General features: G+C 41.6%; 1 protein-coding gene across 2 annotated transcripts in view; it reads left to right on the top strand.

Moving 5' to 3' along the window:
• LOC126352375 (serine/threonine-protein kinase Nek8-like) overlaps positions 1 to 12,007 on the top strand; it is a 125,144-nt gene extending 113,137 nt beyond the window's left edge. The window contains exons 5-6 of one of the 2 annotated variants that reach the window (XM_050002682.1): positions 6,612 to 6,762; positions 10,607 to 12,007. In XM_050002682.1, coding sequence (XP_049858639.1) covers positions 6,612 to 6,762; positions 10,607 to 10,828 — 373 coding nt within the window. In that variant the 3' untranslated portion in view covers positions 10,829 to 12,007. The remainder of the gene's footprint in view (positions 1 to 6,611; positions 6,763 to 10,606) is intronic. The other variant, XM_050002683.1, reaches the window with a different exon arrangement.
• Positions 12,008 to 15,513: the final 3,506 nt, after the last annotated feature.

Below are 15,513 nucleotides of genomic sequence, written 5' to 3' on the forward strand. Positions count from 1 at the left end.
AATCAATCTGTCAACATTTTGCTTGTGAAACACGGTGGTTGCTATCACAGGACGTCCAGCTCTTTGTTTGTCATGCACGTCCGATGTTCCCACCTCAACAACTTTAAACTTACTCATCCAACAATGCACAGTACTCACATCAACACAATCACCATAAACTGCTTTCATTCTCTGGTGATTATTTTTTGGGGTGACACCCTTTGCTGTCAAGAATTCAATGACTGCACGTTGCTGGCCGGCCGGTGTGGCCGAGTGGTTCTAGGCGCTACAGTCTGGAACCGCGCGACTGCTTCTGTCGCAGGTTTGAATCCTGCCTTGGGCATGGATGTGTGTGATGTCCTTAGGTTAGTTAGGTTTAAGTAGTTCTAAGTTCTAGGGGACTGATGACCTCAGAAGTTAAGTCCCATAGGGCTCAGAGCCTTTTTTTTTTTTTTTTTTTTTTATACCTTAACGGCACACTCGTTCAATGCTAAGGCTTCCTGCCAACTGGAGCTGTAGAGAAGAGGCTATGGAACAAGCCAGTACTTGCCACATAGCAATGCTGCCAACTGTTGAAAAGTTACGAAGGTGGAGGCATTACTTTTCAGTCAACTCTTGTACTAGGAACTGGATAGCAGTCCAGGATAATACGTGCATTTAATGCATGGTGATCTCTACAGGGCCCCCAAGTGCTGTCTTTCTTTTTCAACAAATGCAGTGGTGATGCCCACATGCTAACTGGTCTGTGTATAATGCCAGCTTGCAGCGTCTCTTCAAACTGTTTTTGTTGTAGCCATTTTTCTTAGCCTCCAAGAGACTAGCTGGCCAGGTGTCATTTTATTATGGTGCACCACAGTGTGCTACACTTGTCCTATTTGGACATCAGCTTCCTGTGTGGTCTCTTGCACAACCAAGCTACATGGCAAGGAGATGGTACTTGTATGATCTTTGCCTATAGTATCTGAAATGACTTTATTGGTCGTCATAATCTGGTTACACTGAGATTTATCTATAGCCTAGTATCAGATTGATCACATTTGTGATTCCCCTGTAGGTTCAGGGGCTAGAACAGACCTGCTTGTTGTAAGAGGTGACTAATATGAGTCATCTTATTGCCCATCTAAGTTATGGCCCCCCTTTTCAGAAGTGCAGGCCATTTGGGGAAGGATGCCTTGCATGGTGCATCATACATTCATTATGCGCTGAGACCTTCTGTACCTATTATTGTCATGGCTCTGCAACTTCATCCATAATCCAGCTATTTTGGTGAGGATGCCTTGCAGGGTCTGCTGTCCTCTTCTGCACCCATTATATTGGTGAATTTTTTCACATCCAGTACCATCATGATAGCTTGTCTGTCATGGAGGGGTTATAATGTACCCTCTTGGTTGTAGCCCTCTGAAAATTCAGGGATTGCTCTGCTGATGCCTGATCTGCAAACACCCATGTATGCCAATCTCCTTGGGGCATCAGGGCTCCCACCAGTGGCCTCATGCCAGGTGGCCTTTGCTGTGGCTAGGTGGCAGCTGTGGGGAGAGCCCCTGATCAGAATGGGCAGTATCAGGGCAGATGACCTGCAAGGAAGTGGACCATGTCATTTTTTGCTGGTGGCCGAATTGCCCCAGCAGTCTCCAAGAAGGGAAAGCATTCCCCTCCCTAGCAGCACAATGGGAGGAATGTAGGGCCACAGATAAAAGTGCCATATTTGCTTTGGTACTTAGTTTGCAGAAAACAAATGGGGACTCCTTTCTGGCTTCAAAGTCACTATTTTTTGTTGAAAACCTGGAAGATAAGTTTGGGTGTAGTGGCATCACTGTCCAAAATCAGAAATGGATCAGCCCCAATTCAGACAGCATCCCCAGCCCAGTCACAGGCATTGCTCGCCTGTGGCAAGCTGGATGATACTCTCATTTTGGTCACTCTCCATAAAAGCATAAACATGGTCCAGAGTTTTATTTTTCATAGAGAACTCCTATTGCAGTCAAACAAGAATCTACTAGCCAATTTAGACCAATTGGGTGTTCACTTCATCCAGCACATCGTAGGAGAAAGATAATAGTGTTGCTACCGCTGCCTTCATCTTGGCTCTTGGCCCTTGACGATGATTTGTTACCTGAAAAGGTATACTGATAGTATACTGATGTGAGATAAATTCATATGTCCCTTACCCTGTGTAGTGTTTAAAGTGCTGAAAGTTTGGGCATATGTCTTTCCAGTGCAATTCCAGCACCACATGTCAAGATTGTGGACGTCCATTGCATCTGAATACTCCACATGCCCCTCCTTCCACCTGTGTCATCTGTGGAGAAGAAACCTGGTAAGAAACGAGAAACTCTGGTGGCCCCCATACCACCACTGCCTATCATTTCTGCATCTGAGGACGACAGAGAGATTCTCGCATCCCCTGAGACCTATATATCTAGTGGACACCTCAGCAGTGATGGTAATATGTGCAAGCATTCAACCAGTGGCTGTAGATGACCCAGAGGGATAAACTGCTTCTCTGATTCCTGCATGCCTTCCCAGACTACAGAGGGTATCATCCTCCAGCAGAATTGTGGTGTTTTTTCCCTATCTGGCTGAGCTATGACAATTATTAAGCATTAGAAGTGCTTTCTGCATTTCCCTTCAGGGATCCTGGTTTCCAGTAATGCGGACCCCCACCCTTTGTGCCTATCAGGAATATTACAAAGATTGTAAAGATTAACAGCATGTCAGGTAGAATATATACATACTCGTATATCCTTATCTCTGTCTGTAACAAAGCAGTGCCCCTTCAGACAGCTCTAGAAGCTGTGGTTGTCAGGATGAGAACAACACAGGAAATTAGGATCTGCAATGTTGAATTTCCTCCAGATGGTGAAGTATCACAAAATGTATTGGCTACGCTAATTTATCAACTCACCCCACCTTTCCTACTTTTGGATGATTTCAATGCCCATAACCCATGCGGTGGAACCAAGATTACTGGCTGTGGTAAGGATGTTGAGAATCTACTAACTCAGTTTGACCTTTGCATCCTAAATACGGCTGTCCCCACTCATTTCAGTGTGACACGTGGCACTTAGTCAGCCATTGATCTGTTTGCAGTTCTGGCCTTCTGCCATCTATTCACTGGAGATCTCACGATGACTTGTGTGGTAGTGACTACTTTCTGCTCTTCCTGTCTCTGCCCCAATGTCACTCAACTGGACATTACCCAGATGGGCTCTTACCAGGGCTGACTGGGATGCTTTCATTTCTGCTATCACTATTGGATCTCCATCACATGGCAACATCAATGTGGAGAGCCAGAATATTATTACAACTATTGTTCCTCCAGCTGAATCAGCAATCTCTTGTTCCTCAGGTAAGAACCTGTTTGATATGGATAGCTATTGTCCTAATAGCCTCACCAATGTTCCGTGTAAGCTGCTTGAACATATGGTGAATTGGCAGCTCTGTTTGCTCCTTTAGTCTCCAACCCAGGTTTTTTTTTCCAAGGTCACTCCATCACTGAGGACTTGGTATACCTGGAATCTACCATCTAAATGGCCTTTCCCCATCGTCACTACCTTATTGCTGTCTTTTTTGACAAAAGCCTGTGACACCACTTGGAAACACCGCACCCTCACTACAGTACATGAGTAGGGCCTCCAGGACCTGCACCACATTTACATACAGAACATTTTGTCGCTCACCACCTTCAGAGTTCGTCAGTGCTTCACACAGTTCTCCCCCATATACAGGAGAATGGAGTCCTGCAGGGCTCTATATTGAGCATTCCTCTCTTTTTAGTGGCCATTAATGGTCTCCTTTCCTCTACTGTGGCAGTCCATCTCCTGCAATGGCAGCCCAGATCAGTGTTATAATTGCAGTCCATGTCCAGTCCCTTCTCATTGAACTAGTCTTTGCCAATACCACATCTCCTCTGGGTCCACTCACATACACCTCCAACATGTATACCTTTACCACAGGTTTGTCTGGACCTTTCACAAGTTCAAAAAGACTCGATTCATCCTGTGGCCAACCAACGCATGTTTCTCTCTGTTCTTGGAGCATTCCAGGGTTCAGAGGTAGTTTACACATATGGCTCACTTTTGATGGTCATGCTGGGTTTGCTTATGCTCATGCAGGATATACTGAATAGTGCTTCTTGCCAGATGGCTGTAGAGCTGGTAGCCACCTCTTGTGCTCTTGAGCCTACCCCTTACTGCCCCAGGGAGGCCTTCCTCATTTGCAGCAACTCCTTGAGCATCTTAAAAGCTTTTTACCAATTCTATCCTCGACATGCTTTGGTTAAGTCCATTCATGAGTCTATTTACATCCTTGAACAACATGGATGGTCAGTGGTCTTTGTATGGACCCTGGGATACTTCGGAACCCCAGGAAATAAACCTGCTGACAGCCTAGCCAAAGAGGCTACTCGTAAACTGAGTCTGGAGACTGGCATAGTGGAATCTGATCTTCGAACAGTATTATGCCAAAGATTTTTGGGCTCTGGAATACAGAAAGGCACTCCCTGACTTTGCCAGCTAAGTTACATACTGGTAAAGGAGATGATGAATGTGTGAATGTCCTCCATGCGAACCTCTTGCAAGGACTCCATTGTTCTTTGCCGGCTCTACATTGGCTATACTTGACTGACTCAAGGTCACCTCGTGTCTCATGGGACCTACCTCAGTGCCACTGTGGTTCATGCTTCACCGTGGTCCACACTCTTTTGGAATGCCCAAATTTAGCCACCCTGAGGCAGACTTTTAATCTCCGTGAAACACACCCCTCCCTTTGCTTTTAGATGACAATTCCGCAACATCTAAAATAGCTTGACATTTTATCCATAAAGGGAGTATTTTTCATTCTTTTTAATGGTGGGTGCCTGACCCTTATCTTTCAGACCCTCATCCTACCTACATTTTAACTCTTCCTTGTTCTCTCTGGTGCTGTCTGTTTCATTTGGTGTTCATCTTTTCAATATCTGTGTTTGACTTCGTGACTTCGCTTGTGTTTTTAGGCTGGTGATTTCAGTATGTTGCATAGTGGCTGGCTCATCCTTTTTTATTCTTGCAGCCAGCCAGCCATCCAGCCATCCAGCCAGCCAAGGCCATATGCTATATTATTTTAACACCTTTTACTGCATTTTTTTCTGTTTCATTATGTTTTCAGTTTTGGCTTGATACTTTCATTTTATACTTCAGTGTGGTTATACGCATAGTTTTACTCTTTTGTTCCTTTCCCACATTTCAAGCAATAGGTTTCCTTTGTGGTATGATTTCAATCTGAGACCTGTGTGACTAAGGAGAAAGATGTGAGCTGATCATATAAATAGCAATGGTTTGCTTTTTTGCCCCTTATATAAACTGATGTGATAATGTAAGCAAGCATGATTGGTTCTTTCCATGTATGGGCAAGCTGTCATTAATTACTGGGACAATCTTGAACATCTGACACTGTTTAACTTTGCTTATGTGCTTGATACTGCTTTAAGGAACTGTCTCATTTCCTTTATTTATAGCTTTGTGCTCTTGCAGAATTTCATGACCTGCTTGTCTTTCACTTCCTTGATCTATCATTATGAGCACATCATTCACTACTGCAAATATGAAGCTGATGTCACTTATTTCACACATCACCACAGCTGTTTTTAGTGGTAATAATAGCTGCACAAATCATACATGACATAGATATTGCTTCTTCTTCGGTGATGCTCCTCAGGTGATGCCATACATCTGACAACATTCTATGGTTGATACATTAACTCTGTAATAACTGCTGCATGCATTGGTCTAATGGTACATTTTGCTGACCAGTGTTTTACTCAACTGGAGGTATTGTTCTGATGATGGCTTCAGTACCAAATCAGGAATCATCACTGCTGCCCTGGAATGTAAACTGTTGACTGCTACAGCGAACTTCATGTGGTTTCTCGTAACATTGCTTTGCATAAATGCTGAGTCCAACATTGTGAACCACAGCTCTGATTTTTCCAGCAGAAACTTTGGAATCTACACTTTCGTTCATGGGTTAGAAACTGCACCATGTGTGTCAAGCAAACTGCTAGTCATACTTTACAGAGATAATTTATTGTCCTGATTTGATCTTGACAGTCATCTATTTTCTTTTGCAGATGATCTTGCAGCTGTAACAACTGCATCTTCATCTGAAGCCATTTGGTGTTTTGACATGAAGTCACCATTTGACTTTGCATGTTTCCTGGGATCTCTCCACTCTCCAGTATTCCAGAAGTTATAAGTTTACTCATCATCCATCATTTGATGATACCAATTCAGGGAATCAGCAATATTTGATTCAACTGATTTAGTTTACATAGTTAGGAAAATACAACTTGACAAGACTGTGAGGGAATGACAAACTGTGAAACTTAAAGGCAGAGAGAAAATACAACAATGATAAGATGTGCCTGCAGCTCAGAGAACAATAAAATACACTTTGAATTTTAATCTTCCAAATTTGGCATAGCCAAAAGAATTTTGTAGAAGATTCTTGCATCAATTGTTAATAACATAGTAAATGCAGTTAGAACACATACATTGTTAATCTGAAGCTCAATTCCATATCTGTTGTGACCTTTAGTTGCTCTGTAGTCACATCGAAGTATGTGAAATGATTGTGAACATGGAAATTGTTTGCAGCAAGTCTCGGGCACAGACACTAGTGGGTACACCATGCTATCTATCTCCAGAGCTGTGTGATGGGCGTGACTATGGGCGTGAGAGTGATATCTGGGCTACTGGTGTAGTCATCTATGAGATGCTTGCACTGCGAAGGCCATTTGAAGCCCCGGTGAGTGCTGTGTTAGAATGTGAGCTGCAAAGATTATGAGCATTATAGTATTGGGTTAGCAAGTGATAAGTAATAGAAATTATTTAAAGTGTATCTTTCTAGAAATAGTTCATATGATGTTTCAACCAAAGTGCTGAAATAGTGTGCCAGTTTCATAGTGACACCATGAGTTACCTTTGTAATCACTTGACTCAAGGTATATTCCTGATAGACTGAAATATGTAACAGCAATAATCATTCATAAAACTGAAAAGTGAAGGTAAGCTTGCGATCTCTACCACCTACCGTCTCTCTCATCCACACCTTCCCCCTACGCCCCATGCATCATGTTCTCAAAACTTTTTGAGATGGTAGTTTAAAACAGGATACTGTAGGACCTTTCTGATACTATTCTTTTTCCTACTAAATACTGAGATTAGTTTTGGTAAAAGTTTCCTTTACAGAGAAGGCAGTATATGATCTCGCATACTGATATTCAGTTCTAGCAGACCTACATGAATATAATTACCCTATTTGCATTTTCTGTCAAACTGCCAAGTCCTTTGATTGTGTAGATAATAAACTAAAATACTTTAGCTTGAAAGACATTTGCCTTGCACACTCAACATCATAACTCAACAGCATAAGACAAAAGACCACATAAACAAATGATACCACAGGAATATGACTAAATGCACAGTGGCGAAACATTAACTGTTTTGCCCTCAAGTTTCCATACTTGGCCCCATCCTGTTCTTGATCTATACAATTGATTCATCCAGGATATTAGAGGACTCTTCTAAAATGCTTACAACAAAAGTGTGTGAATATGGTCCCAACCATGCAATCAGTAGTTGCAACCAGGGGAATACTTCTTCAAACCAAACAACTTAATCCTTAATTGTACAATGATTTGTATTATGCAGTTCATAACACATTTAAATGATTTAAAAGTATTAAAAGTAGGTGTCCTGGTAGAAAGGAACTTGCAGAGGTGTGGCCATGTCACTGCAATATTCTTTCTTCCAAGGAGCTAGTCCTTCAAAGCATTAAGAACAGCTTAGAGAAGTTAAGCAGGAAGGAGATTAGAGACTGGCAGAATAAGATAGTGAGGGCTGGTTGTAAGTAATGCTTGGCTAGTTCAGTTGGTAGAGCACTTGCCTGCAGCAGGTAAAGGTCCCAGATTTGAGTCCCAGTGTGGTGCACAGTTTTAATCTCCCATGAAGTGTCAGGCTTGTTTCCTTAAATTGCAGGTGAGAAATGGAAATAATTCTGTACTCTTAAATGCTGTTACATAGTTCTGTGTGACATGTAAGTCTTACCCACAGTCTTTTTAAATATGAGAGCCATATTCTCTTAATAAATGATCTAATTGGTGTACAGCTGAATGTAAATGAAGTTGCACAGGTTAGAATGATTCATAAATCTTTAAAACTGTTCCTTGTGTTCTAGTACCAGTGCCTTTATTTTGATAGGCATACTTATTTGATTTATACCATTTGTGTTAATGTTTGAAGGATTACGTGGTGCTGTTTTCCTTGTCATACTTAAATTGCTATCAGTTCATTGCTTTTTAATAATGATTTCACAATCTTTATGCAAATTATTTTTGCTTTTGTTAATTTATCTTCTGGTTACTGAATCATCCCAGTTTTTCAGAACATAGATATGTGAAATGACAATTAGCTCCATCTGAAAGATTATAAGCAATGTAATTGCTTCTTTTGAACTAACTTGAACTTGAATGATATTGGAACTGTCACTATGAATCTTAAGACCATGATAACTGTGGGTTTGACACTGACATCAGCTATTTTCACCCTTCCCGCATACGGTCCCTCCCAATAAAAATTTTTACACCCTTCAGTATTTTGCCTCAAGGTAGTATGAATAAATCATGTGCACCAAGTTTTCTTGTTATTGGGCCATTGTGTGCAACAGCAGAGAGATTTTATCAAGACCAATCATTGTTGAGCCATCAGTGAGTAAATTAACACACTGCCATCAAAGACCAGTCCATAATCCAAGCATGTGATGTGGTATTAGTGTGGGAAGTCGGTAATGTTCCTGATTTGGTAGTGAGCAGTTTGCTATGGAAGAGTGGTGATCTTCACTGTGGGCCACATGATCAGCTGGTGAGCCTATGTGATATGCTGACTGTTTTGCCTACTGTCTTTGTCAGTAATGACTACAGAGCTGATCGTATGCTATTGATGTCAGTCCATATCACAGCTACCTTGACAGTATTGTAACTACCATCCTATTGTCTTGTACTTGTTGATGGCCATCCTTTGTGAAAACTGCGATTCAAAGTGACATTCCAATGGTCCCCAAGTAGAAAAATCTGGTGCCCAGAAACATGCTGGTGCTTGTGACATATGTTGGCTTCTACACCAATCACAAAAAGGAGTGGGGCCTCAAGAATAACCATAAAAAATGAAAATAAAAATTTCGTTAAAATTATGAGGCCATATATGAAACTTCCTGCCAAATTAAAGCTGTGTGCCAGACTGAGACTCAAACTTAGGACCTTTGCATTTTGCAGGCAAATGCTCTACCAACTGAGCTACCCAAGCATGATTCATGACCTGTCACCACAGCTTCAATTCTGCCAGTACCTCGTCTTCTACCTTCCAAACTTTTCTCATTCTGGAAACACCCCCAGGCTGTGGCTAAGCCATGTCTCTGCAATATCTTTTCTTCCAGGAGTGCTAGTTCTGCAAGGTTCACAGAAGAACTTCTTTGAAGTTTGGAAAGTAGGAAATGAGGTACTGGCAAAATTGAAGCTGTGAGGACAGGTTGCGAGTTGTGCTTGGGTAACTCAGTTGGTGGAGCACTTGCCCGCAAAAGACAAAGGTCCCGAGTTTGAGTTTGTCTGGCACACAGTTTTAATCTTCTAGGAAGTGTAATATCAGTACACACTCTGCTGCAGGATGAAAATCTCATTCTGGATGAGGCCACATAATGTAGTAAACACTTCACGCAAAATTTAAAATGCTGTTGGAAGATGATAATTTTAAATAGAACTACATGTTTAAATACTGAATTCATTTTCTCTTCAAATTTAAGGATGTGTAATGCTTGCTGCAGTACTGAAACAGTTTTTGAGTGTCACTGCAGTTAAGTCTATAAGAATGAAGTTTTCAGTAGGAGTGATTTTCTGAGGGAAGCTCACAAAAAATAAGTTAAAAGTTATTGTGAATACCAGGCTGTTCTTTGCCTGGCAGTGAGAGACTGTTTTCTATGTAAAAATCAGTAATTTATGAGGTGAGGAACATGGACAGCCTATTAGTTGCAATTACCACTTATTTGAAATGAATATGTTTCCAGAGACAATTTTTTTAAAATGTCAAATAGCTGAAACTAATAGGGTGCCAAGCTTGATTGGAGAGATAATTTAGTAACTTTTCCATTATATCCCTTCCTTTATAAACTCCTTGGTGCATGTTCTGCCAACTTCAACTTTATTTTCATTACCATCACAATTATGTCTTCCATAATATTAAAATTGTGTGCTGAACTATGACTACAACCAGGATATCTGTCTGTGGTGGGGTAATGAGCTGCCAATGCAGTTATCCATGAAAACCTCATAGATCAACTCAGTATCAGCTTGTCCTTTGTTTCTTTCCATGCATACCTTCTAAGTTCCACAGATGGTTCTCTCTCTATTCTGCTTAACAAGCACTTGGTTTATGATCTTTTTGAAGGTAAAATAGCATGGTAAAAAATAAATTCCATGTGATCATGAGAGCTTCATTAAACTAGTTGTTATAATTTTTGAATTATTTAAATTGTGAACAGGTACTCCCATTATTATTTATTTATTTATTTATTTATGTTAGATACTGTGTTTTCATTACAGACTTTAGCTTCCTTGGTGATGCAGATATTGCGAGCAAGAGTACCACCAGTATCAGCAACTCATTATGACTCTACAGTTCATGATCTTATAACAATAATGCTGCATAGGGAACCTAAAAGTCGGCCATCAGCTCGGCAGCTGCTAGCACATCCAGCCCTCATAGCAGCTGTTCATGCTGCTCCAGTAACTTGTTTTCACTGCAGTGAAGCTTCTTATGTCTGACTGTATTATGTGTGAAGAAATGCGTGTGAGTGTACCATCATGTGGTTTGGAACTGACGGAGGAGGAGAAGGAGGAGGAGGAATATTACACAATGAATCTACCAAGCAGTACATTATTAATCACCTACATATCACTTAATCACATATGTACACAATAATACAGTTAAGTCTATTTAGCCATTTATTTATAGAGTAACAGGGCTCACAGAATGTGAAACAAAATATTTAAAGCTTTTACTAAATTTTGAAAGATGCCTCGGATAAAAAATTCGTTCATACCTTTGCATTCATTTTAATTAATGACACAGTTTTTGATATTCTTACATAATTTATTTTTGACTGCATATTATTTCTACTCTTTTTGCCTGTGAATTTAGATTTCTAATTATTTCCAGTCCAGTTTCTTGTGCCATGAAGTATTGTCCTTTTTGTGGGATCTTCATTTTATTTAGTGTTTTTGTTTCTAAACACATACATGGAGACAGAGTTAGCATATCTTGCTTCTCAAGTATGAATTCAAATGAATTAAGTTTCACAATACCTACTATAAACTATGATGCAGAAATCATTTGTCATCTTGGATTAAATATTGTGAATGTAACACATCCCACAGAAAAGGGGACGGAGCTGATGGACCTTATACTACATGGCTGCAGAAAATTCAAAAATACTAAATTGTGTATTATTGACATGATACAATGACAGGAAATTGAGTGGAGATTCATACTGGCTGTAAACTTTGACCTTAAAAACAGTGCAAGAATGTAAACTAGACATGCACTGTTATAGAGGTGGGCTTAAAACACTGTACTTGGTGATATTAGTACAAAGTGTAATACTGGTACGTTTACTTTTAAAAGGCTACCCTTACCTAAGTGGGTGTATAATATCTTCAGCTTTCATAATAACTATACAGAGCAGGCAGCTATGAAATGTCCAAAGGTGGCAAGGAACTGAGTTACTTATTTTATTTCTTTATTTATTGCATACTTAGCCTGACTAAATTATGTCCTTGGTGCCCTCTCTTACATCTTACATCTGACCAGGAACAACACATACCAAAGATATGATAAAAGCGCATTCACGATGGTGGTGGTGGTGGTGGTGGTATGTGCTTTAAGAATGGCATAAATGTGAAGCAATATTTACTGTAGCGGCACCACTGTTTAGGATAGGGAAAGTTAGTTTGTACGGTATTCTGAGAACAAGTTACAGCCAAGTGCAGGCTGGATTGCAGTAAGTTATGCTGACCAGAGATTGCAAAATGGAATGGAGGCCACAGGGGCCATTGAACCGCTCAAAAGTGTAAATGCAGCGGTTCACATGTCGCGAAGAAGAAGGGGCCAACTGACGCAACCATGGTGTGGGGCACACATGACTCAGAGTGATGCATTAGTGAAACAGAGCCATGAAGCTGAGTATAAATATGTGTGGTTTTCTAACGAGATTCATTGAAGTGTGGCAGCTCTCCTGGACAGCGGGGCATGTCACACTACTGGCGACACATGGCAACAGATGGGGCGACAGTGTGCCAGTCCACGGCAGGTTGTTGGTTCGACCCTCTGAGGCTGATGTGGGGTCCACAACCAGCCAGGGCGGGCCACTCTTCAGGTTGCTACCACGGGCAGTTTTTCTCATCTCCTGACACACACCGGATACTTACAAGGTAAGGGCCGCAGGTTCGGATGCCAGAATGGGAACGGTCATTGCCACTGCATTCCCAGCTACGCCAGCCGAGGAACAAGCAGCAGCACGGCTGGCCTACGGCTCCCAGCAGAGCAGTGCGAAGTCAAGGGGGATGGTGGCTGCTGAATCGGCTCGTATCACAGCCATCTTGATGTAATTGGAACTATGCAACTGGCGTACAAGGACAGCTCAACACAGTGTGTAGCACAGGCCACTGGGATGCTTGCTCAGCAATGCAGGCCCTTTGACGTGGACCGAGGTCAACGAAGCTCTCTATTGGAAAAAATAAATCATTTGAAAAGCTTGGACTAGTTTTAATACGTCACATTCTGACACCATCCACTACATTTGGTGTCAGAATAGTGGACGTCGTCTGTCCAGTACGACGTTCTAACCCACCGCCTGCAGTACAGTCACAACATATGATGAGTGCTGTCAAAATTGTTCTTTTGAGTCTTTAACATTTTCTTTCTTGTTGGTGTTTTGAGTATGAGTATGAGTATGGCTTGCCAGAAGCCACATTTTAAATGTTTTGCATATGCATATTATTTATTTTGTCAGAATAAGTGTTAGTGTATTTGGGACAGTAAGATGTTGTTTTTCGTGGCATTTGATTGTTTTGTATTGGTTTATGATGTTACTGAGTATGATGATATGGAGTTGTAGGAAGTCAGATTATTCTTGTACTTAGTCCCAAAACAAAACGACTAGCTGAGAACGAAAGCAACATAATGGCAGAGTCAAGGACGTAAGGTGTGTCAGAACAAGAAGTGGTAGAGATTTTGTTGGAAAAAGTTGCACAATTGACAGCAGACAATACACACTTCAGAAATGAATTAACATCTAGAAGTGAGCGGTAAATTGCATCTGATCAGTCGTTGTTGCCTACGGTACAGGAGATTGATCCAGCTGCCACAAGTTTGATTATTCCATTTTCTGGCAAGGCATCTGAGGATGTGCGTTCGTTTGTGGAGGACTTGGAAATTTGAGCTGCGATGAATGGTTGATCTGATGAGCAGTTGTTACATGTAGCCAAAATTAGACTAACGGGTGAAGCGAAAACATATGTAAGGTGTTCTGAGGCCTCAAGGAAGGCAGGGCAGTTTAAGCAGTTGGAAGGGCTTTTACAAAGGTACAAGAAACAGAATAGCGCTCAGTACTTTAAGGAGAGGTTAAATACAATGACAAAGAGACAGGGGGAGATGGAGAAATTTGTGGACAGGTTAAAGGAAACTAATGAGTACACTTAAGAGTTGGGTCAGAGCGATGAAGCGAATCGTGTTCTGTTGCAAGAGGCCAAACAAAGGGCACTTACTGTATTTTTGAGAGGGTTACCGTTGCATATGTCATGAAAGTGCGTGAAGGGACTCCAAAAGATTTGTATTTGACCATTCAGCTGGCAATTCAGTGTGAGGAAATAGACATAGCAACACGAGTATGCGAGAGGAAGGGGTGGAAATCAGCAGCGTGGAGGAGGGAGAAGTGGAGATAGGAGAGGTGGACAAGCGTTAAATGACAGAGGGGGCCCAAGACCCACCTAAAGGAGCTCCCATTTAATTTCAATGCTACGAATACATATGCAGAGGTGGACTGTTCACTAGTAGGATCCGTAGGAACTAAAAACTTTAAGATTTTGTTGGACACAGGGGCGCAAGTGTCAGTGGCTACTAAGAATATAATGGGACGAAGGAAGTTAGACCCACCACGTTATAGGTTGCGTGCAGTGGGAGATTGGTGACAGTTGACATTAACGTAGGGAAAGTCCAATTTAATGCATGCATGGAGGTAGTACTATGGGTGAGAGAGGGCTATGACATGATCCTAGGAGTAGATTTCTTGCATCAACATCATACCAAAATCGACCTTGGACAACAAACTGTGGAACTCGGTGTAATGTTAGTTCTGCCAGGGGAAACTGTTGTCAATGCAGAGCTGTCGCAAGGGGCGTTCAACGTAATGAACAAACCAATTAAACTGCGTACATTAGCATTAAGGCTTAATTTGCTTGAGTGTGTGTCTCGTGGCACCAGGAAGTCGCTTGGGTAAGTGTGGAGTCAAATCTACCCATGGGTAAAGTATGTGTTATTGAACCATTGGAGGATAATGAAGAGTTGGATTCATTGGGTTGTTTTGTGAAACGTAGTGTTGTACACGTACAGGAGGGGAAAAACGGGCGAGTAGTTACCGTGAACGTGGATAATTTTAGCGCTGTAGACCCGAATTTGAGGAAAGGAGTTTTAGTAGCAAATTTGGATGTGCCAGATGATGAAGACTGGTGTTAGGGAGGTAAGCGAAGCGAACAACCACTAACTGCCAATGGAACTGCATTGCGTGACAAAATTAAGCATTTGAAAGAAGGAGAAAAGGAGAAGATGGAAGAATTATTGTGGGAGTTCAGGGATTCGTTTTTTCCACAAGGGCCATTATCAGCAACTCCATTAGTTCAACATAGGATACCAACAGGGAATGAAGCATCAGTTTGCCGTAAACCATACAGAATACCGAAGTATTTGCAGCTGATGGTGGAAGATTTCATTGATCAGCAGCTTGCGGACGGTATTATAGAGCATAGAAATAGTTGCTAGGGAGTGGGCATTGTCGTTGTGCCTAAAAAATCTGCAGATGGAACTAAGAAATACAGGTTCTGTTGTGACTACCGATACCTCAATAATAAGACAGTAACGGACACGTACCGCATTCCAAACATATCGGAGACTTTGGATCACTTAGGACAGTGCCAGTACTTTCCTACGATGGATTTGACAAGTGGTTATCATCAGAAGTGGCTCCAGAGGATCGTCCAAAAACTACTTTCTCTACAGCCGGAGGCCATTACCACTACATTAGAATGCCATTCGGTTTGAAAAACGCAGCGGCAACTTTCAGAGGTTGCTAGACAGTGTATTGAGGGGTTTGAAACCACGGCGGTGTCTTGTTTATTTGGGTGACATTATAGTGTTTTCAAGTAGTATGGAGCAACATAGACAGCGGTGAAGGCAA

This window comes from Schistocerca gregaria, chromosome 1 (assembly GCF_023897955.1).
Source record: "Schistocerca gregaria isolate iqSchGreg1 chromosome 1, iqSchGreg1.2, whole genome shotgun sequence".
NCBI lineage: Eukaryota > Metazoa > Arthropoda > Insecta > Orthoptera > Acrididae > Schistocerca > Schistocerca gregaria.